Source organism: Taurulus bubalis (genome assembly GCF_910589615.1).
Source record: "Taurulus bubalis genome assembly, chromosome: 6".
Classification (NCBI taxonomy): domain Eukaryota; kingdom Metazoa; phylum Chordata; class Actinopteri; order Perciformes; family Cottidae; genus Taurulus; species Taurulus bubalis.
Genome location: NC_136594.1, coordinates 15989029 through 16013187, shown reverse-complemented (window position 1 = coordinate 16013187; position 24159 = coordinate 15989029). Strand labels below are relative to the sequence as shown.

The following is a 24159-nucleotide window of genomic DNA, read 5'->3' as shown; positions in this document are numbered from 1 at the left end:
CAAATGGCCTAAAAACAAAACTATATCAGAGGGTGTTTTAACTCACCATGTCTAGTACAAAACCCACAAAATCATAATTGTTTACATCACTATTCTGTTGCGCCATCCGTTTTGAAGCCAATAAATGACAGCCAATGGCTATGGAAATGTGCACCGCGGAAATAGTTCCGTGTGTGCGACAAGAAGATGAACCAGTTCCGCTCTGTGCCGGGGAGCTTCAGTCGGATATATTTTTAAGGATATGTTCAAGTGAAGAAATACGATCTTTTAGATTCAGTTTGTGTATTTTTTTGAGGTGTAAATATATATATATTGTTTTCACCCCGACGAGCTTGTCGTGTTTGTCAAAAAAGTAGCATTGATATAATGTAAGATTTGCTTGATCTCCGCAGCTCTCGACCAACTCGTCACATGATCTGCTAACACAATATTCGAGGTTTGTTACCTTACTGAATTTCTATTAGTAAACAATGTTGTCTCGATAGTGTGTTGATTGGTTAAGAATTGAAAGGTCTCATCTGAAACCACCAAAGGACACCATGTACGTTATGTTCATATCAGGAAGTACATTTTACAATCTTGACAAGTTATTAAGTAACACAACTGCATTTCTCTATAACCTAGATTGATAACAAACTGCTTAAATAGCCGAGCAGAGTGTTTATGGCGACACAAGAAGCCCAGCTGGAGCACAATTGACACTATTTTAACCAGTGAATTGTTTGAGTTTTAACAACATGGGGGTAGTTCGTTCAATACAGTTTCTGACACTTATCCACATTCTGCTATGCTGTGAATCTCTGTAAGTTTGTAGTGTGTTGCTCCACCATGTCACCATGTCATTATTATTATTATTATTATTATTATTATTATGATTATTATGTTTTCTTTCAGTCCTTTTACGCGAATGCAGTTTTTGATCCAGCACACTTGGAATAGCGATCCTGTGAGCCATGACCCTATCAGGATCAATTTCTCTCCTGGGCAAGGAGGGCTGAAGATAGAGATGTTCGGCCCCTTCTTCAATGACCCAGCCGCCCCTGCGGGTCCCCCAAACCAGGCCTTTCCTGGACTCTGGGATTATGAAGGTAGGAGCTCAGGAGATGCTGTATGTATGGTAGTGCACTACACCGCTTCCTGGACATGCAAATATATGTATAGAAAGAAATTATCCTTTAATAATCTCCATGGGGAAATTGGTCTCTGCATTTAACCCATCCTTAGTAATTATTGGGTGAGGCGCCCGGGGAGCAACTGGGGGTTCAGTGTCTTGCTCAAGGACACTTCAACATGCCAACTATGGGGAGACCAGGGATCGAACCAGCTACCTTGTGGTTTCAGGACGACCACTCTCCCCATGAGCCGCCTCTTGTAGCAAAAGCTTTTAAGGATTTACTGACGAATCCATAATTAATGACCATGAATAAAGTGATTGCAAAAAAAGTTTGATCTTCTAGAAATCTCTTTTTAAAAATATTAATGTATTTATATTTAAAGACTAATTGACACACATATTTAATTTGATAACTTCATTACCACAGGTTTTTAATAGTATAACGTTATGGTAATCATGTTAATCAAGTTCTTTGAATGCATTGCTTAGCAACAAGATAGTTCAACCTTATTGAACTGTTTATTTGCTTTCTTGTCGAGATTTAGATAAGATCTAATAGCTCATATCTGTTCAACATGAAGTTACAGCCAGCAGATGGTTAGTAAATCCACCAACCAGCAATACTTTTGCAAACCAAAGTGTAAAAATGACAAGTTGTGGTTTCCCCAATTACCAGTCATTATGCCCAGTTAAGATAACCATCTCTTAGCTCCAGCTTCATATATTTTATCAATCTTCTCATCTAATTCAAACTCTTGTCTCAGCAAGGAAGCAAGTGAGCATATTTCACAAAACCCTTTTTACTGATTATAATAAAAAAATATGAACATAATATCTCTCCCCAGACTTTGTAGTGTTGTAAACTTGGTATTTATAAACGTCACAAAGGTTGCATTTATGGCCTATTGTAATAGGTAAGGTTATATTGTAGAGGTGTTGCTTTTTATCGTTCCCACCCCACAATAGTTGTATCATAACGTTGTTACTGCGGTCATGATTTAGGGATTTAATCTGTATGATGCAATTTTAGGCCACTCAAAGGTGTTATACCATTATGATTTTAGTCCAATGAGGTTTGAGAGACTAGGGAGTACCTCTGTTTATGAGGCCATAATAGTAATTGCATTATCATTGTAATGGTGACACAGCAATTAAACCCTGTAATTAGGTTGAGTAATAACAATCCAATCTAATGGACCTGAAGTAAGTTCGATTTCCGGTTAATGAGCCCCACATAGTTGACCTCATTAATGTTACTTATTAGAATAGAAACAAACCCCATTATAATTGAGGGAGATATTGGGCATGCTGTAGGTGAGCTTGTGTGCTTGTTTTAGCATTATGTATCTGTTATTTTTACATAGTATTGTTAAGTTACAGCTTAAAAAATATGCCTCAAATTATTTGATTATTGTTGTTATTCTTGATTAATTGGTCTGTCTTCTTCATCGTCTCAGTTGTGGAGTCCTTCTTCCTCGACAGTACCACAGAAAATTACCTGGAAGTGGAGTTTTGTCCGTAAGTACCCAGCTAAACTGTTGTAACATCCATATGAACATATGTTTATAGACAATCTTACAACAAACATGCAAACTGTGTTTTCATTTTAGACATGGGCAGCACCTGATATTATTGCTATCAGGAGTTGGCCAAGCATTCCAGGTAGGCAGGTGTTGAGGGAGTTATTGAATGGGGCAGTGGTGCTTTGAGTTAGGTTTTTAAGTATTTTTATTATTGTTGTCTTGTTGCCTTCTTTCTCTAGCAACAACTGCCCATGGTCTTTAATGCCACGATCACAGGGGACAGGTGGATGGGTGAGGCTCTCCTCCCCTGGTCATACTTACCTCCCAATATCAACAAGATGAACTCCTACGCAATTCATGGCTCAGGAGAGAAGCGCACCTATGAGGCTCTCTACCCCATCCCCAAGGACGAGATAGTGGAAGGCCAAAATCCCAATTTGTGAGTACATTTGTTTTAGGTTATGTACACAGATATTATTTATAGTAAAATGTTTTGGTCTCAAAAGGTAGTCCAGGAATTTAGTATTGCGCTTTATTTTAAAATGGGGGCCTGTTGAAAGAGAAATTAATAAAAGAGTGGTCAAAATCCACACAGCAGAGGAGGAAATACCCCATCTCTCAGTCCCTAGTACGGCTCAAGCTAAAAAAACACTGGATCCTACACACTGGATCCTACATTCCCATAATGCAACTCAGTGGCCTCTTCCCCTTATTGGTAGATGTTCACATCTTTCAAATTCCACCCCCACTTTCTGTTGCAACTTTAAATTCTCAAACTCTCGCCAAGATAACTCTGATGACATTATTTTAATGACATCTTCAGGGTAATTTTCTCAGATTTTAAAACCCTTCCTCAAGAGCCAGAAAGGACATTTAGCACAGTTTTCATAGATGCAGCTCAGCTTCTCCCGATGAGTAAACTGATGTGAGAAATCGTTGGACTGCCCCTTTTGATTTTTTGTTTTTAATATTTCGCAGCCGGAGCAAAATAAGTTTAAATGCCATAATATTGACAGGCCAACTTGCACTTTTTATATTAGCCAACTATTATCCAACCATTGGCTAGGTAATTGCACTCAAAATCAGATGGGCAGTATATGTGTGTATGGCCGAGTTTCGTGCATCCTACTGTATATTTAATTCTCCCTCTATCTCTTAGCCACCGCCTGGAGTATTTCCAAAATTTCCGCCTGCAAAGCATCATGGGAGAAGGTTGGATCCAGCCAGAGTCTGATCTGTGGATAGGAAAGCCCTGAGCTTTTCAAAAACACTCCCTTGTCCCTCTCCTTTTGTCTCTTTTATACACACACACACACACACACACACACACACACACACACACACACACACACACACACACACACACACACTACAGTGGTAGGGCCGTAGTACAAGCACTCATTGATGGCAAACAAAGGGCAATCAATCTTTATTAGTTTAAGATGCCAAACGATATGACAAGAAATATGTTATCAGCTTGTCAGAGCGTATTAGCCTTCACACACACACACACACACACACACACACACACCTCTACATCCACACATTTACACACACATCACATTGGACGTCACCTTAATTTGCCTCGGCAGAGTGTGACCTATAGCAGTTATACTCTGGATGGTGGCAAGAATTGCTCGCTTTGACATTTGGCTCCTGTGTAGCCTGCATGTTTCTCTTCAGTGAGATAGAACACAGCAGGTTTTGTGATTCTCTTCCTTGTCGGTTAACAGACACACACACCACTAATCACACACACGCACACACCATTGAAGTGAAAAATCTGTTCTTCAGCGATACATTCTAAAGCTTTTTAATTGTACTGTAAATGGATCCTTTTGCAACAATTTCACTCTTTATTGAATGCCTTTTATAATTAAATATGTTAACATATTGACTACATATTCGTGATGAAATGTACTATACATTTTTGACTCAGTCACTTTACCGGTAATTGGATTTCTGATCATGTTTCAGTGCCTGTCTATCCATTAAAGTAATGCTCCTTCACTTTGAAAATATGATTTGTTGCTTTCTTGTTGAAAGTTAGATAAGGTTACTTAAGTAAAAGTTCTAAAAACATAGATAAATAACTTAAAGTCTTACATTAAAACTCCTGATGAAGTAACTGTATACAACAAATGTCACCGTAATGTATTTCAAGTTACAAAGGGAACTTTCTTTCTGTAGAAAAATGTCACCTTATTATTATTATTATTAGATGGTTAGTACTGATGCATCGATGTGTAAGTAATGTGAAGTTCCAACTTCTAGATGCAGCTTCCTAGTCAGACATGAGAGTGGTGTCATAGGCAAATAGTCTTTTTCGTCAGACTGTCAAGCTATTTCTTTAACTTGACCACTGTGGAATATATTTTATACATTATATTATATTATATCAAAGCATGTATGATTTGGACTCTTAATGACGAATCAAATTAAATAAAGTAGGTTGAAAGCTGCTTGCAATATTAAATTGACTCATCCTGACACTGCAGTTTATCCCCCCTAATATAGCAAATATCAAAGTCCCCCTCACTTACTTCTCCACCTACTTTTAGAGTAGAGTTGAGATCACAGGCCCTCTGATCCTCAACACACACCGGCACACACACATGATGATAGATGACTAACACATCTCTGTCTTCTCTCCATGACCCTGCAAGCATTTCCCTCTTGTCCCTTCACCTCCTTGTAGAGTCTGTGTATTAATCAGAAGCTCAACTTGGATCACTGGCTGGCAAACCGCTTCTCCTGACCAGCCGGGGAACTGATCGATTTTCATATTGGATGTGTTGCTCTTCACAGTGGCAGCCCAAAAGCCCACATTGAGCCCTATCAGTTTTAATTGGCATGCTCGCCTTTGAAATGCGCGCCGTGATTAGGCCTTGAGAGCCCACTGCTTAAGCCAACTCCTTATGATTGCCTGCGGTGCCTTGCCACCACACTGCACACTATTCACATGCACACACACGCTCATGGAGTTGGCACATTGTATTGCACCAGCATGTCTCCTACTAATAAAATGTTGACCTAAAAGCATGTTTCTGGACCCAGTAAGAATAAAACAGGATCTTTATAAAACACTTTGATGAATATATATGACTATACCCACCCACCTGTGTGCAGTCAGAGGATGTGTCCCCACTCAGGTTTAAACCCAGCTCCCTCTAATTAGTGTGAGAAGATGAGAGGGGAGAGCAGAACAGGTAGCTGCCTCTCCTCTACCGCCAAAGCCCCGGCAGACAAGCAGACACAAGAGCCGTCTTATCCCCTTCAGAAAAAGAGACCAGCCTGCTCTGAAACATTCAACACCAGCTTAAGGGTGATTCCGCGTGTCAGAAACTTTCTGGTGATCACCCCAGACCTAGTTTCCTTTTTTTTTTCTCTCTCCAAGAGACGTGGGTCTCATTTCTTCCAAGTTAAAAGAGTTTTTGATGGTATGAAAACGATAAAGTTGTGATGAAAAATAGAACGGGAGGGATAAAGGAGTGATCTCAAAACATAAAAAGAGGGAGAGATTGAAAAAGCAAAAACGGTAATGACTTTGTTTTAAGGATTCTGGGAATGAAAGATTCGTACTGGAGCTAATAAGATACTGGGACAATGTGTAGCCTTTGCAGGCCAAAACACTGTATCAGATTGTACAGCGAGATATAACTTATCAACACTGTGCAGTACACAATCCTAATATGGCTGGCTTCCAAAATACCACATCGCACAAACAGAAGCAAACTTTGATCAGTGTTCACGTGGGACTTTATCTTACCTAATCACCAAAACAATAAACTGAAAGCGACCTTATCTGTTATGCTTATCTATTTTCGACAACGACCAAGGCAAAACCAGTCATAAAATGTGGAAATGCACCAACAGAGCTGTGTTGTGTCAGTATTCCATGAAGGTTAAAGTGAATAGGCTTATAATAAAGCCCCGATGGAAAGAAATATGACATCCCAGTATTTCCCTGAACCAACTTAAGGCTTATTAAGTCTGTCTAATTATTGTCCAACAAGTCCCTCATTATTGAGAGGGCTACAGGGGTGAAGGATGGGAAGTGTTGTGTTATGAACAAAGAGCTAGACTTAAACGCTTCTGCAGTGTGTGTGTGTGTGTGTGTGTGTGTGTGTGTGTGTGTGTGTGTGTGTGTGTGTGTGTGTGTGTGTGTGTGTGTGTGTGTGATGATACAGGTAATTGCAGTTGAAGCCGTGTGCGATGACGGCATGGACAGAATATGGGATGAAGCTGGAAGAGGCTGGGGAGAGGAAAAGAGAGACGCAGAGCCAAGTGCATGCCAGGGACATTAATAAGGGCCAGACGAGTTCTACTTCGCAAAAACACTGCAGTGAGCAGGAGAAGAGAGAGGGAGAGAATGAGGGGAATAGAAAAAAGAAACAAGAGCAAAGGGGTTTCATTACAGAAGCATGCTTGACAACCGTTTGCAAACTTAGGCGAGTGAGGGTCTTTCCTTCTCACATCCACACACCCCTAGGTAGATATGCAATAAATGTTCAGGTCAAGATGAAGACAATCTCCAAACAGAAAGTATAATATTTTCCAAACTTATACATACATAACTTGCCTTGTGTTTATGAATCATTGCTCATATACAATAATATATTACAGTGAGAAATAATAATTAATTATTGCTTCTGCTTTATATACACACATACACTCCCATCAACCACTTCTGCTCAATGTATTTGTCACAAAAGGGAATGGGATTCATATGTTATCACCGCATAAACATTGTAAACAAATGATATCAGTAAGAGCGTGAAAGATAGTAAATTAAGCTTTCTTTGTTATCAACACGGAATATAAATCATGAGTGTTTGCCTAATTGATTCCATTACATTCCCACCTGCCTGCCGACTCTCTCGTCCATCCGTGCATTGTTTATCTTCATTTTAAGCTAGATGGATGAAAAAGGTCGTTATTGGATGTGAAGCCCGCATAATTCCATCCTTTTTAGTGAACACATTAATTGCCAATTAGATGTGACACAGAATTATTATAGAATATTTGTTGTTGTACAATAAACTCACAAAGAAGCAAACTCTTGATACAGAAGTTTACTTGTTTGGGAGATAATAAATGGTGATATTCCTTTGTTTTAAATAGTAAATAGACCGCTTTGCGCTTGAAGGTAATTTATGTACCGCTTGATATTACTGGCCGTAAGTGAGCAAGTTCACTAACTCCTAATTGGGAAATAAATCACACTGTTGCCATAGTAACAAACACTTAAAAGTGGTAATGGCAAAATGAGAGAATGCTGATAGTGTCTCAGCACATTGAGTTGGTCTGTGTATGTGTGTGTGTGTGTGTGTGTGTGTGTGTGTGTGTGTGTGTGTGTGTGTGTGTGTGTGTGCGTGTGTGTGTGTGTGTGTGTGTGCACTCAAGCATGTGTTTTCACCCCCTCCAGCTCATTACTAGAGAGCCTTGTTAATATAGCGGCTGCTATGTACTGTACATGGCATGCCGTTTCATTCCATTAGGTCTTGTTTTAACCATATTGCTTATACAGATGGAGCTGTGGGCCTGCTCGTTTAAAACACAGACAAATGTTGAAATAACAAAGTAGTTAATCACATACAGTGAACCCAAAAAATAATCACATCATTAGGTGTCACAGTCTACCATTATCATTTTTTACCCCCTTTCACATCCGACTTTGTAAAATCTTTTCCACTTTCATTCATTTCCCTTCTTCCCCTATGTTCTTCTCCTGCGCCCTGTCCTCTACTCTCCAGTCCCTTTCAGCTCATGAAATGGATGGAGGCAGAAAGGGCATTAGCGTAGATGAATGGGGAGACTGCCAAACACAATCTGGCCCACTTCAGTAGACAATTTAATATGGACTCGCCCACAGTGCGGTTACCCTGCCAGGGCTCTGCACTAAATCTCACTTTGAATTGCTATGATGGATACAGATGTGACACATCAAAACGTGTGTGTGTGTGTGTGCGTGTGTGTGCGTGCGTGCGTGCGTGCGTGCATGCGTGTGTGTGTGTGTGTGTGTGTGTGTGTGTGTGTGTGTGTGTGTGTGTGTGTGTGTGCTGGTATGCGTGCATCCCTGTGTTTGAGTAGGCATGATGGATACAACAGACGATCGACAGACGGGTGAGCTGTGAGAGGCATGGGTGATAATTATAGTATTTATCTGGGTTAGGTTAGGTGTCATGGTTGCCTGTGCTGCATTATGAACAGATAAAAGGCTGAAGTTACTTTCAATGCTTTCCATCAATTCAACACCTGTAATTCACTTTTGAAAGAGAGCAGACCATGCATGAAAGAGATGAAGTGTATCATTAAAGTGAATGTATTAAAATGCAGAAAGTAGACTGTTGTGGCCTTATGGTGATTATAGGATGTAATTTCACTAGAATATAGATCTATGAAGATACTAGTGTAAATTAACAGGAAATCAACCAAGATGAAAACAGAATGTATTCCGCTTTGAAAATGTGCCAACATTGACAAATTATAATTTATCTCTGACACATTTCCAGCTGCAAGCACACTTAAATTGGCTTTTGGTTTTCTAATTTCAATTTCAAATTTTTCCCTAATACCATGCATATATGTAACCTGATGCACCAGATGGTCACAGAACCATCTCAGCCATTCTTGATAACTGTTTGAAAAAGAGCAGGCACTGTGATTTGGTGAGTTATCCGTCTATCAATGTCTATAATGGGCTAACTTCAACCAGTCAGACCAGCGGAGCCAGTTGGTAAAAACTCTTGCTGAAATCAGTCAGACGAAGAGAAGAGAGAAAACAACTTTTCTATTGATATAATTCCTTCCTGCTATTGCAGCATCTATGCTAGCCTTTAGCAGCCACCATTGTTGTTTCAAACAAACAGGGGCCACTCAGTTTGGCTTCACACACACCTAAACCACGCCTATAGCTCCCAGAAGCGCCTCACAGAACCGTCAGTGGTTCTGACAAAAATACATTACTTGAAGCCTGACAAGATGGATTTTCATGTGATTGTTTGATCCTGTGATCCTGCAATTCAGTGACCTTGTGATATTGCAAGAATTCAGCTGCTGTGCAAGGAAAGCAGAGACATGCCTCAAGGATAAGATTGGGTCTCAGCTTCCAAATTATTTAGAAGGTCTACGGAAGGACCAGCATGTAGTCCTATCCATCTGCTGATGAATTTAAGCACATATAAGAGGACTCAGAAGACGCATCATTATCACTTGATAAAACATACGAGGTATGTCCTTATACCAAAAAACACCAACAGATAGATGAAGCCACTCAGTTGCACATGATGGATTTAACATGAACAGAAGTAACTCAAAGAAATAAGGCAACTAGTGTTTCATGAGTTTAATCAACATTAGGCGTTAGGCTTAAACCCATTTCAAAAAGTTATACTACTAGTTTAATCATACCTCTGTTTGGTTTGTTAAAACGTAAAATTAACTATTTTTTTTGTTAAATGTTTAAAACAATAACAGTACTTCAAAATAGACACGTTTAAAACATTAAGTTGAGCCAACAACTGCTTATTTATATTATCCAAAGTTGTGAGATTCAATATCTATTATGTATTTGTCACTTCCATACAGTTCCATGTTAAACAAACAAGTACACGCATACCTTTGTCATTTTGCCACTAGGCAGAAATCATCCAAAATAAAACAAAAATATTACTCCGTTGACAAATGTCTCAACTAACAAACTATTCTGGTGTTAATTGTGTTTGATAATGCAATTGTTATTGGTGTAATCAGCTGCAGCCAAGGGAACAGGCAGCACTAAGTGGCTTTGGTCTGAATAACCACTGCCACCCTGTCCTCTAACAGCATCTTATTAGCCAAGATAAGGGACCAATCAATGGTTTGAACGCACGGCCATTTATCTCCACTGACTCAATTAATTCTATTGCTCTAACTAAGCAGATGATTCAGTGCAACTGAAGAAAGTGCACTTCTAAGTGACAACTTTACCTATACGTTCCTTTGATTAGTTTAGAGACGGGGCCTTCCGATCTCATTGGAAATAATTGAAACGTTTCAGAATCATTTTTTTAATGACTCTTTCGTTGGACCAAATGTCAATTTAACATTTGTTCTCCTCCTTTCCCCATGTGAAACCGCGGCTCATTTGGTTGTGTTGCGTTTGTTTAATTCCTGCTTTAGCTTCCAGACCGTGGTCGGGAAGCACAGTGCAGGGGAGGCTATGCTTGCCTCCAGGGCCAACGTTGATGCTCACTCCAGAGATAACCCCGTTCCCTCTACCCAGCAGATGAGGAGCAAGACACAGAATTTCATAATACATGCTTAGACAAACCAAAACACCAGACATGTACTGCCACTTGACAATTGAACTGCTCATTTCTGCTCCGCTCAAGTCGCTAACATCTGTCTGCCCTTATAGTTGAGACCTAACAGCAAAGTCTGCTACTGCCAGCAGCTAGTTAGCTTAGCTTAGCTCTAAGATAGTGGGAAACAGTTGCCTGGCTCTGTCCAAAAGTAACAAAATCCCCAGCCACTTTACATCTAAAGGGGGGGAATTACATCTGTGCAAATTGTATCTATCAATTTCAACTTGTCTCACTCTTCTTTAATGAAATGATGTACCATCCCGAGAATGAAACGTCCCAGTACTGAGAAAAAATAAACTTGCTTATCGAGGTAATTATGACTGACTGGTGCTATCATCTTCCTTTCTGTCAGAGGTTAGCTCACCTGGTACAATAGTTTACCAATAACTTTAATGCAGTCACTATGTCTTCAAATATGTCATGAACACACACAGATGACTTTCAATTTGACATTTTCTGAGACGGTAAGGCCACAGAGCGGCATGAATGCAAGAGAGAGATGATGAACTCTTAACTAGAGACTCTGCAATGCATCCCTCTCCTGTATCTGGGGCACAAAGTGACAACAGGGATGGCCCCATATGACGTACACCAGGAAGGAATTATATTATGCATGCATATGGTTGGTGTAAAAGGAAAGGGTTCACCCACTTCTTATTATAGCCAGATCTTTGCATGGTCGTGGCATGTTGGACAGTCTCCTGAGCAGCTCAGCTAGCATAACTAGAATGTTCTCTTCCATCAAGTCCACATCCACAATCAGGACAATGGACAATAATTTAATATTCCAGAAAAAAAAGAGAAAAAGGTTATTCTTGAAACAACTAGATGTGACAGGGAACTGTAAAAGAAGACATCCTTGCAATGAAGGCTCTCCAGCATTATAGGAAGTGGATGCCTTGGACAACATCTGTGACTGCAACTTTGGCAACTAGAATAGCTTTATATCAATGTCTATATGGATTGAAAGCTCGATAATAAAAGGCTTGCTCACCTGTATGCAACCGGCTCAGTTGTTAAGAAATAAGTTAGAGTTTGAACTGGGTCATTGAGATGGATGGTAATATACACTTATATATTGTACACTGCAATTAATTTAATGTACTGAACTTTTAACAGACAGCACTTTCATCATGTTGACCTTGTGTTCTTTTTCACTTCCACTGTTGACCTCATGCAAACATTTACATGTTAGTGATGTTTGCTTTGCAGATTGGAGTTGGTAAACCAAGAACAGTGAGTACTTTTCAAGTCAGAAGACTGACAAAGAAGTGTTGTGTAAGTAGAAGGTCATAATGTAGAGGGTTACTATTCAGCCTTGGATTTACAGCTCTGAAAGGATTATAAGCAAGTGTCATCACATGAAAGTAGTGCCTCCTGGAGGGTTGGCATCTTTGATATCAAGATGTGATCAGAATGTGATTGGTGAAGTACAAGCAAAGTGCAGCAACGGGAGAGAGGACATACAAAGAGGTGGTAGAGAATAATATAAAGTACGAGAGTTGAAATGGGTAAGAGGACAAGCAAATCATACAGCACAAACTAAGAAACAAACACAAAAAAGAAACAGATGAAAGCAGAAAACAGAAAACTTGACTAAAACAAAAATAATTGTGCGGGAGAGAGAAATAGAGGGCAAGCTTGAAGAGAAAGAATAGAAGATGGAGAAAATGAATGCTAAAAGTCCAATCCAGGATTCTACTTGGACTGTGCAGAAGAGGGGAGGTTTAAAAAAAGGGAACTCAAACGATCGCAAAACAGGCGAATATAGATGTTTTATTTAATTTTACTATTATTTTTCATCATTGCTCATGTTTTCTGGCTGGCAACCAGTCAAACTGCTGATCAGAAGAAGCTTGGTGATGAGTGAAGGGATAAGACATCCCCACTTTCACAGATAAGACAAAACTCAAATATCTTTTATTTTACCCTCTTCCCGTTACTTATCTCCTTCTCCAACTCTTGTTTCTCCTCTTCCTCTTTCCTTCCCCCTCTTATATTCTTTCATCCCTCTCTCTCTTCTTCACATTTCTGCATCCTCTTCTCTGTTCTTATCATGCGGATAAGGTTTTTATCTTGCTGCCAAGCAGACACTGATAATGTTCTGACAACTAACAGCAATTAACTAAAGCTCTGTGTCTCCCCTCAGACGAAGAAAAAAGTTTTTTTTGCCTCCTGTCCTTTTCTTCTCACTCTGAATGTGAATATTTGATCAGAGTGGTTGAATACGTCTAACTTTTGAACCTAGCATCACAGAAACAGGAGACGATGGCTTCACTCATCTGCTCTGTGTTGTGTCTCTCAGTGTTTCTGTTAAGAGTCAGACTTGGGCAGCATTGCTCATCACAATTCAAGAAGTAAATGCATTTAATTCCGTTAGCAAGTGTGCACGCACATGGTTCACTGCGTGAGTGAGTGACTGAGGATGAACTGTCACAGCTGTTCTCCTTTTTACATTGGTAACGTGTCAGCGACTGGTAATAGCTCATTCGCTGCTCTGAATTAAAACACAATCAACTAATAGGAGTACAGGGAGAGAGGCAGGATCTAACAGGATTTATGAGGAAAAGTGGAAAAGTGATTGGATGTGAAGTTTGAATTAGCAGAAAGCAGACTGGTGTCAGACTCTATGAAGGTGACTGACTGAACAAGTGAGCGGTCGACTCTCAGTGGACCAAATCCCATCCAAAACCTGTCGGTCAAATTAGTGAGGTAGGTAAGCCCCACCCAACAGTTAGGCTGGGCAAGCAACTTGCCAGCTATTAATTAGGCTATAGTTTGAATGGCCTTACATGCCCTTTTCTGCTCTTCAAGTAAATGTAAGTCATCTGTTCATCTGCATGACTTCAGTAGGAGCAAGCTCAAATCGTGGCACCGGCATCTCTAGTTGCCACTAGTTGTTGTGGCAAGCTGCCACAAAAACGTGGCAGCTTGCCACAACAACTAGTGGCAACTAGAGGTGCCACTAGTTTTTGTGGCAGCTTGCCACAACAACTAGTGGCATCTGAGAGGTGCCACTTGTTTTTGTGGCAGCTTGCCACAACAACTAGTGGCAACTAGAGGTGCCACTAGTTTTTGTGGCAGCTTGCCACAACCATGGACAATATCTTTACACTTGAATATACAATAATCAAATACAAAGAAAAACAACTATTTGTGGCATCTGGTGAGATACTCAGATGCATAGCTTAAGGATGTCAGTAGTCAATGTTGTACTCCCTAGAAGTAGCATTTCCATCATGTGGTTTTTGCATTCATTTGCAAGGTTTCCTTCTGAACCCAATATTTCTGCACATATTGAAGATGAGTGTTATTGACCCATTTGGCCACAAGAGGGAGTTTACCTTTGTGTGAGCGCTTTTGTCAGGAGTAAACACATGCAGGTATGTTTCTCTTTTAAAATGTTTTTTTCTGAATTTATAAATCCACTGTGCAATGTAATTTGTTAGCATAGCCGTTCATTCATTTTCTGTTTTGATATTGGTTAAATAAATTAAAGATTGGTATTCTGGCTATTGAATATCTATTGAATCAAATATCTGCCTCTTTGTCTAATTTAACTCATCATTCATATTTCTCCAACCAAATCTAATATTTATTATGTAGGACTATTCATTTTTTGGTTAGACTTAAGTATTGTAATGTGAATAATGTCATGCAGCCTTCATAATAATTGATATTCTTTTGTCAATTTTAATCAAGCCATTCATTTTTTTTAACTCCTTACTAAATCAGACCAAAAAAAAAAATTGACTGTGCTGTAATCTGTGCTGTAATTGAGAAATAAGCCAGATATGCATTTACAAGTTATGTACAAAGTCTGTATCGGTCTTTAAATAATGCATTTATTAATGTAATCTCTCTTTTTAATTTAATCTCTTTAGATCAGAAGAAATAAATGTTTTAGGTAGGTTTTTATTGATTGGTTTAAACTCAACAGACAAAGACTTTCAAGCTTGTTTTTATTATTATAATTAATACAATCCATAATATCCTACTGTAACAGAACTAATAATAATTAGTAGTAGTAATATTAATGATATGTGCACTGCCACCCTGTAAATGATATGAAATCAAACATTATTAGTTTATGTTCCACATTTGAATATGCTTATTTGTCATTGTCTTTTATGACTGTATGTAGAGATAATGACATTTGTTTACAACAACTATTTTTCTTTAATATTTACTGTAACAACAGTAAATATTTCTCTGATATTATTAAGTTATTTTTTTAATTGGCCTTGCTTTTTAATCTTCTTAAGCATTACTACCAATGGGCTTCTAATGGGGCTCAGTGTCTCCCTCCAACACTCTCAACAGTACAGCGGACAGTAGGTGTGGATGGAATCACAACCTTGAGTTGCCCTGGTGAAAGAGAAAGGGCTGTTCTGTGCTCTTAATTTTCCCTTTGTTACAAATTGTATTTATTTTCTTTTTATTTGTTCAAGAGGGACAATGCACAATGTACGTGTATTGGATGCCTCGTTAAAAATAATGATAAAGAACCTTGCAAATGAATGCAAAACGACTGACATCCTTAAACTGTGCATCTGTGCATCTCACCAGAAGTCACAAATAGTGGCAGGCAGTTGCCAAAACATCTTCTGAATCTATTCTGCAGCGATGACAGCTGTGGCCACAAATACCTGCCACAGCGGCCTTCTAGACTTGAGCTAAACATTCAACCAGAAAACTATTGTTGTGCCTCAATGACTGTCTATGTACCACAATATAGCCTAATTAATAGACCTGTGTTTAAGATTTGACCAAGGTAGGTTGATTGACATTTTGATTACAATGGTATTCAACTAATTCTTAACTGAAACCTAACCTATATTGTTAATACTTGTATTCTTAAGAGGACTTAATGATTTCTGTTCAGCAAAAAATGACACAAGATTAGTTAGGGAAAAACATTTTTCATTATCAAACAAAAAAGTGCAACAAATAAAGTGCTTAAACAGTAGCCTTTTAAAGCAAAACAATAGATTAACACATAAATGAATTAACAAAAAATGAGGTATTAGAACGAGATCAAAAGCTGGGTAGAACGCCACCTGGAACGAACACGCGCCTCGAACGAACACGTCTGGAACGAACTCGTGCTGGAAGGAACGCGCGCTGGAAGGAACGCGCCTCGGTCCAAAATCAGAATTTTTTTTTGCCGTGAGAAATTGGTTGTGTGGCGTGAGTGCGTGTGAAAACATGCAAAAGCATGTGTCACACGGCGAAACCGTGAGAGTTGGTAGCTCTGATAATATATACCTTCCAGGACCTTAAGCAAGTTGCGGCACCGCTCTCTCTAACACAGGCAGATGCCTCAAAAACTAGTGGCACACGAGGGGCAACTCGTAAGTGCCCCGCCACCTGAGACGTGCCATCATAAATGCTGCCTCTAAAGTAGTGGCAGCTCGCAGCACATGAGATGTGTCACCGGAAATGCTGCCTCTAAGGTAGTGGCAGCTTCCGGAACAGCGGCATCTCCCTCCGGCACCACGGCATGTGCCTCCAGCACTGTGGCAACTGAGCGGTGCCACAGGAAGTGCCTGTACAATATGCCGGTGCCGCAATTTGAGCTTGCCCTCTCTCTATATTTGTCTTAAAAGTTGAAATCCACAGTTTTAAAAGGGGACATATTATGCAAATTAACAATAACCTTACATGTTTCAAGCATACTTTTTACTCATACTGTCTGACAGTTCTCTCTCTCTCTCTCTCTCTCTCTCTCTCTCTCTCTCTCTCTCTATATATATATATATATATATATATATTATATATATATATATATATATATTATATATATATATATATATACATATATATATATATATATATATATATATATATATATATATATACGTATATATATATATATATATATATATATATATATACATATATATATATATATATATATATATATATATATATATATATATATATACATATATACATATATGTATATATGTATATATCCATCCATCCATCCATTATCAGCCGCTTATCCGGGGTCGGGTCGCGGTGGCAGCAGGTTCAGCAGGCCGACCCAGGCTTCCCTCTCACCCGCAACACTTTCTAGCTCATTCTGGGGGATCCCGAGGCGTTCCAAGGCCAGCCGGGAGATATAATTCCTCCAGCGTGTCCTCGGTCTTCCCCGGGGTCTCCTACCATATATATATATATATATACATATATGTATATATATATATATATATATATATATATATATATATATATATATATATATACATGTATGTATATATATATATATATATATATACGTATATATGTATATATATATATATATATATATACATATATATATATATATGTATATATGTATATATGTATATATATATATATATATATATATATATATATATATATAGAGAGAGAGAGAGAGAGAGAGAGAGAGAGAGAGACAGAGAGAGACAGAGAGAGAGAGAGAACTGTCAGACAGACAGTATGAGTAAAAAGTATGCTTTTTTAACATTGAATATCAATAACCTTACATGTTTCAATGTTAAAAAAGCATACTTTTTACTCATACTGTCTGTCTGACAGTTCTCTCTCTCTCTCTCTCTCTCTCTCTATATATATATGTATATATATATATATATATATATATATATATATATATATATATATATATATATATATATATATATATATGTATATATATATATATATATATATATATTGCTCTATATATATATTGCTCTATATATATATGTATATATATATACATATGTATATATATATATATATATATATATATATATATATATACATATATATATAGAAAGAGAGAGAGAGAGAGAGAGAGAGAGAGAGAGAGAGAGAGAGAGAGAACTGTCAGACAGACAGTATGAGTAAAAAGTATGCTTTTTTAACATTGAAACATGTAAGGTTATTGTTAATTTGCATAATATGTCCCCTTTTAAAACTGTGGATTTCAACTTTTAAGACAAATATAGAGAGAGGGCAAGCTCAAATTGCGGCACCGGCATATTGTACAGGCACTTCCTGTGGCACCGCTCAGTTGCCACAGTGCTGGAGGCACATGCCGTGGTGCCGGAGGGAGATGCCGCTGTTCCGGAAGCTGCCACTACCTTAGAGGCAGCATTTCCGGTGACACATCTCATGTGCTGCGAGCTGCCACTACTTTAGAGGCAACATTTATGATGGCACGTCTCAGGTGGCGGGGCACATACGAGTTGCCCCTCGTGTGCCACTAGTTTTTGAGGCATCTGCCTGTGTTAGAGAGAGCGGTGCCACAACTTGCTTAAGGTCCTGGAAGGTATATATTATACATATATATATATATATAGATATATATACTCTCTGTCTCCGTCTGCTTTGATTGGTTTTCGAGAAGAACCAAGGTGCACCTTTGCAAGCCGTGGGAGAAGATACTCCGGCGGGGGAAGTTTATTCTCATGAGCCTTCATGTGACAAAGCAAGGGGAGCCAAATCTGAATGGATTGTTGAATCATATATTTGCTGATCTAGGCAGCCAACAAAAAACTGACTGGGTTGTCTTATTTCACAGTTTGTGGGTTGGTAGGCACACAAGATTCCCAGATGTATGTGCACATTGGATACATTGAGAAACTGAGTTGTTCATAATATGTTCCCTTTTATCTTTCCTATGCAACTTCTGAAATAAGAAATAACGAAATCCTCCTCCTAGAAATGAAAACTTGAAGTCATAAGCACACAAACGCACCCACGCTCAATCCAACAGGTTGTTGTGCAGTACCAAATCTAAAATCTATTGTTTTCCCACTGCGAAAAAAATGTCAGGTTAACTGCTCTTATAATAACCATAATGTCCATGTGATGGTGAATAGTCTATGCCATTGCTTGGCTAGGGTAAAACAAAAATAAAATAACCATGAATGAAATTACATCAGTCTATAAATTAAATTGAGCCAAGATGTCTATGACCTATACATATTTTTTTCTTCTAGAGGTTATTGAGGAGACACCAATTTCTCAACTGACCGTAACAAAAGTTGATGTTAAAAAAGACCACACTTTTAGGCTGGGGGGTACACCAAAAAGTGACTTTATTTTTTATTTTTTTATCCATCTTTACCACATCTGTCCCTTAAGGCGTCACCACCTTGACCTTGATCACTCACACTACCCTGTGGTGCTCAACATTGAGCACAATGTCTCATCGTATGATCGCAACAGTAAGTGCATCTCTCTGTTCCTGTGTATCTTTCTGTTTCACTCTTTCTGCTATCAGAGTCCTCAATGTGTCTTGGAGACCATGGTGACACAGCCATAACTGGCACCCAGCTGGGATTGCCTACCTGACAAGGAGCGCTCCATTGCAAACTAAAGAGCATTAAAATCCTCCCTTACCCCACCACACCACTTCATTGTCTCCCTTTCTCTGAACTCTGATCTTTTCCTCTGTCACTTTCAATTCTCGGTTACTCTTCAGACATCTTTTCTCTTGTGTCTCTCTCAAAAAATGGCTTATATTGAGATATTCTCTCTCTTTCACTGCCCTTTTGTTCCTTCCTTTTCCTTGCTTGCTGTCCCCCGTCCACTTGAATTACTGTGGTGGATAGTTAGGTAGGAAGGAGGAGGGATATATATTGAAGAGGAAGGAGGAGGAGAGAAAAAAGAAAAAAGGAGGCTGAGAAGAAGAGAAGAGGTTGTAGAACAGTGGAAAAATAAGGACAAGTGGAGCGATAGAGGAATACGGGGAGTAAGCGGAGGGAGGATGTAATCTTACTGTGGGAGTGTGATAATATATCACCTGACACAGTTAATAAAATGTCACGATGCCATGGTTTTGGACAGGAAAGAAAGGTTAACTGGTACTTCATATAAATGTACTTCAAGAAGCACAGGTGGAGGAGATAAAGACTACACACACACACACACACACACACACACACACACACACACACACACACACACACACACACACACACATACTATAATACACACATAAAAGCATGCAGGCTTGTCGGTAAAGATAACAGATGAGCTCATAAAAAACGAGAAACAATAACGGACAATTCAAGCACATTCAAAGACATGCATGCAAATATATGTGAAAGAGCGTAAGCACTAGGCAGCAACAAAAAGTGCAAATTTGTTCACACACACACATGCATGTTCCTGCACATACAGTATACACACACTCAGTTACATGCACCCTTTGATGATAGCTGTAATCATATGTGGTGGAAAATCTAATTTTTCTTCACATCATGCATTCTCACCATCATTCTTTTCTCCTCTAGCTTCTTTATCTACTCGTTTTTTTCAAATTTTCCTGCTCCCTGTTGTCTCCCTCCCTCCGCTCCTGTTTCCCTCTCTTTCTTCTCTCCTCTCTCTATGCATATCCACTCTTCATTCTCAACCTCCTATCTCACCCTCCACCTCCTCTCCTCCCTGTGGTCGGCTCATCCCTCTCTCCTACTCCTTCTTTTGCCCCAAGGATATCTTCCCTCCTACACGGCCTCGCCTCATTCCTCTCTCTCTCCATTTATTTATATCAATGAGCAAAAGTCATCCTTTTATCTTCCTCCAGATGAACAGACTCTGCCTTTGGAAGAGGACAGAAGAAGAGAGGAGAGGAACACAGAGGAACACAGTTTCTCTCAGTGCATAAATTCAACTGTACCAAGCGTTGGGGATATTATATAAACTCTCCCTTGTAAGAGGAGATAATTCAATGTGTTTTGGCTGGCTGGTAAAGGAATTGTTTTGCCTCAAACCCTCCAAATGCATTGTAATACTGGATTGGAGAAATCAAGACTTTATTCCAGCATTTACACAATGGACTGTTGGGAACAAAGATAAACCTTTTACAGCATCACATTCACCTCAGGCTCATACTTTGGCCTTCAATTCACCTAAAAGAAAAAATAAACAATAATGGAATATGGTGTTTGGAAAATACTGGTTATTAGGTTTGTCTCAAGTTCATGGTTTTGTATAGTTTAAGATCACAGTTAACACATTACAGTGTGATTATTCTGCAATTATGAGGAATTATGAAGGCATTTTGGGGCGTTATTAACAGTGCAACAAAACAGATGCAATGGTGTGTTTTTTTATTAGGGGATACGTATACACAGTAATGTGTATTTTAGGGAATATTTTTTTAACTCCAAGGGTGTTATGTATCACTTTTGAGTCACAGTAACGTATTCACTGTGAGACAAAACAAATATGTCGTGCTGCAGGCTCATTGGATAATATATAAAGTAAAGGAGGGTTTTAATTCGGTCCACTGTCTTATGTATCCGTTTGATCTGTTTTTTGCTAGGCAACAACAAATGCAAAATGTCTCATAAATAATTGAACTGAAATTGAACTTGAACTGAGCAGAACAGTTGTAACTCTCATGATCCCTGTCCTCATTCCAAATTCTGATTACACATACAAAACTGGAAATCAACATCAAGTACTGACCCACTTTTTTTAATAGGAAATTGCACAGGTGCACATACACCTTAGATGTGAGGCACAGCTTATGTCTAAGGATGTATTGAAATACACCAGTGGTCAATTTTCTTATTGCAGTTGCTGTAACTGCAATAAGAACATTTATAGAGTAGTAATCTGTTGTAATTGTATAGGTGTGTATGCCATTGTATGTGTGCACCTACATGGAAACAGCATGCAAATATGCATGCAGATTAAGTTATTCTCAACAATGTGTTGATAGCTTCAGTCAAGTAAGTAGAGTGACTGCATGTTACTTAGAAGAGTAATACAGCATACACATATATAAATATACGTGAAGCCTAACATAAATTGTCATTCTCCTATTTGCTGAAGTTCAACTGACGATGGCTTAGGTGTGCTTCTCTCTCAGAATGTTGTAGGCAGTCATGTTGGTTAGTGGAAGTGCTTCAGGAACCCAGGGGGCCCATTATATTCATTATTTATAGGCTCTTTGTTTTTTGCATCATTACAACAGAAAAAAAGAGGAAAAGGACAGTTTCAAGAGAAAATTGTCATCTCCTGAAATGTGGGAATGAGCTCGTAGATGGAAAGGCTCAGACCAGCAGAATGCAACACATGCAATGGCAGAGTGCTGATGCCCAGCTAAATTCAAACCCTGATACCCCAAACTGATACACTGAAGTGTGTCTGTTGCCAATAACTAACTACAGGAAATGCTGACAAAACAGTTTCCAGCTGTGTTGCTGGTGTGTTCTTCGAGGAGTATTATTTGATTTGATGTCTAGTCTAAAAGCAATACACATATATGAACTCCAACTAAACTAAACTGTGTACAAAGTACATAATGAGTAATGGTGGCCAACTTTTTACGTAAATGGTCTTCTTCTTGGGTAATTAAAATACTTTTTTGGTGTGGAATAAGTGCTTTGCTCCACTTTAGTATCTCATTATACCCATTAATTAATTCTTAAATGCCTCAAAATTACAACATTATTACTCCCTTTATTTATTTTACTTTATTTTACCAGGAGGTCCCATTGAGATCAAAATCTATTTTACATGAGAAAACCGGCCAAGGTAGCAGCCATAAAAAATCACAACACAATAAGATACAACATACACAATGTCCTATAATTTCCTATTATGACCATATCATTACACTATAATATGTCCCTTATAAAAACAACATTGTTGCCATTGTATTTTATTTATGTTTGGTTTCACTGTCACCTAATTATTTGATTTGCTCTACAAATACAAGATTAAAGTAGTTGCTTTGTTATTGCAGGGCTCATTTAACTGTATTTAAATATTTTACAGTGTCACAGTATGAATTTCACATGATGGGATCCACATTTGTTGACTTTTCTGTGCCACAGAAAGTCATTAAAGATGGCATCCATGCTTAATGTTACTAACTACTAATGGCAGACATATTTAGCATTGCATATGCTACGTTATCAGGTAAGTAATTGAGAACATGGAACATTAGTTGAGACATTTACAGAAACACATTCACATACAAACATACATGCAAACAATACTCACTAACTTTGGAAATATTTTCCTTGGAGTGTCAGGGACTTATTTGTCTGAACTCACAAACCGTGTAAATCTTACATAACCTTTTATATAAAACCTCCCTCTACTTTAACAACAGCACCCTGTAAAACAGAAATTAATTTCTGATCTTTGATAGTTCTGCCCTCGTAAATGCCTTTACCCTCCTTAACTCCTTCCAATTAAGCTTCATGTTTGACAGTTTACTCACGTGTGTCACTGTTCGCAGGTACGCTGCACAGCATCTCCACTGGGACAAACCACCTAGCTTATGACTCTATCTTAAATGTTCACAAATAAAACCAATTCATCTGACAATGAGCTGAAATCATTCAACAAGTTATTTTTCTTTCTGCAAATGAAGAAGAATCACATGTTATTTTCTTGATTCAGATGCCTTATTCTGTCTTGCTACATATTTCTAAGGAAAGAAATTCCTGCAATTCCTCCTTTTTCAGGAATGATAATCCCTTTGATGGGAATATTTCAAATTTATTTGAGGGGCTTGCTTCAGGGTATATGTTGTGTATGAGAGGCTGACTTGGCCATTAGAGCTGATGTCTGACACGTGTCTTTCCAATCAGCTTTCATGCCGTGACGGACACATCCTTTGTGACTCCGACGGTTAAAAACACACACACACACACACACACACACACACACACACACACACACACACACACACACACACACACACACACACATACACCGGTGATAATGGAATAACCAGCTCTGTTTGGAGTGTTATTGCATTAGACTCAGACAAATGCGGAATGAGCCAGAACACCTTTAGCTTTCCATTAAGGAGAAAGCTGCCTGGACTCAACGGTCTGTGTCAGGGGGAAAACCGCAGAGCTGGATGGAGTAAACGAGACACAGGGTGAGAAAAAGGATGATGATGTTATTGGTTAACTGCTGGACTGTGATTCAATCCTCCACGTTGAGATAGGTCTCTCTGTCAGCTTCCTTTTTGTTCTCAACACATCCTCTCTGACAGTTGGGTCAGTCTTTACACATACACATCTCTTTCTCTGTCTATCTATCTCAAGACGTATAAGTTCACATCATCTGTCTCAACAAACATTTAACCTCTTTCTCTGCCTTCGCTTCTTCCCTCTCTCTGTCTTTGTTTTCAGCGCCTTTACAGCTGAATCTTTGTCACATA

The 24159-nt window shown here is 38.7% G+C and overlaps 1 protein-coding gene across 1 annotated transcript; it reads left to right on the top strand.

Annotated features, from left to right (window-relative positions):
• Nucleotides 1-737: 737 nt before the first annotated feature.
• cUnh4orf33 (chromosome Un C4orf33 homolog) lies at nucleotides 738-4636 on the top strand (the record flags this gene model as incomplete). Its single annotated transcript, XM_079220080.1, has 6 exons — nucleotides 738-802; nucleotides 895-1088; nucleotides 2572-2632; nucleotides 2725-2776; nucleotides 2877-3076; nucleotides 3797-4636. The coding sequence occupies 6 exons, from the start codon at nucleotides 738-740 to the stop codon at nucleotides 3891-3893; spliced, it is 669 nt and encodes a 222-aa protein (XP_079076206.1). The 3' UTR covers nucleotides 3894-4636.
• Between the last annotated feature and the right edge of the window lie 19523 nt (nucleotides 4637-24159).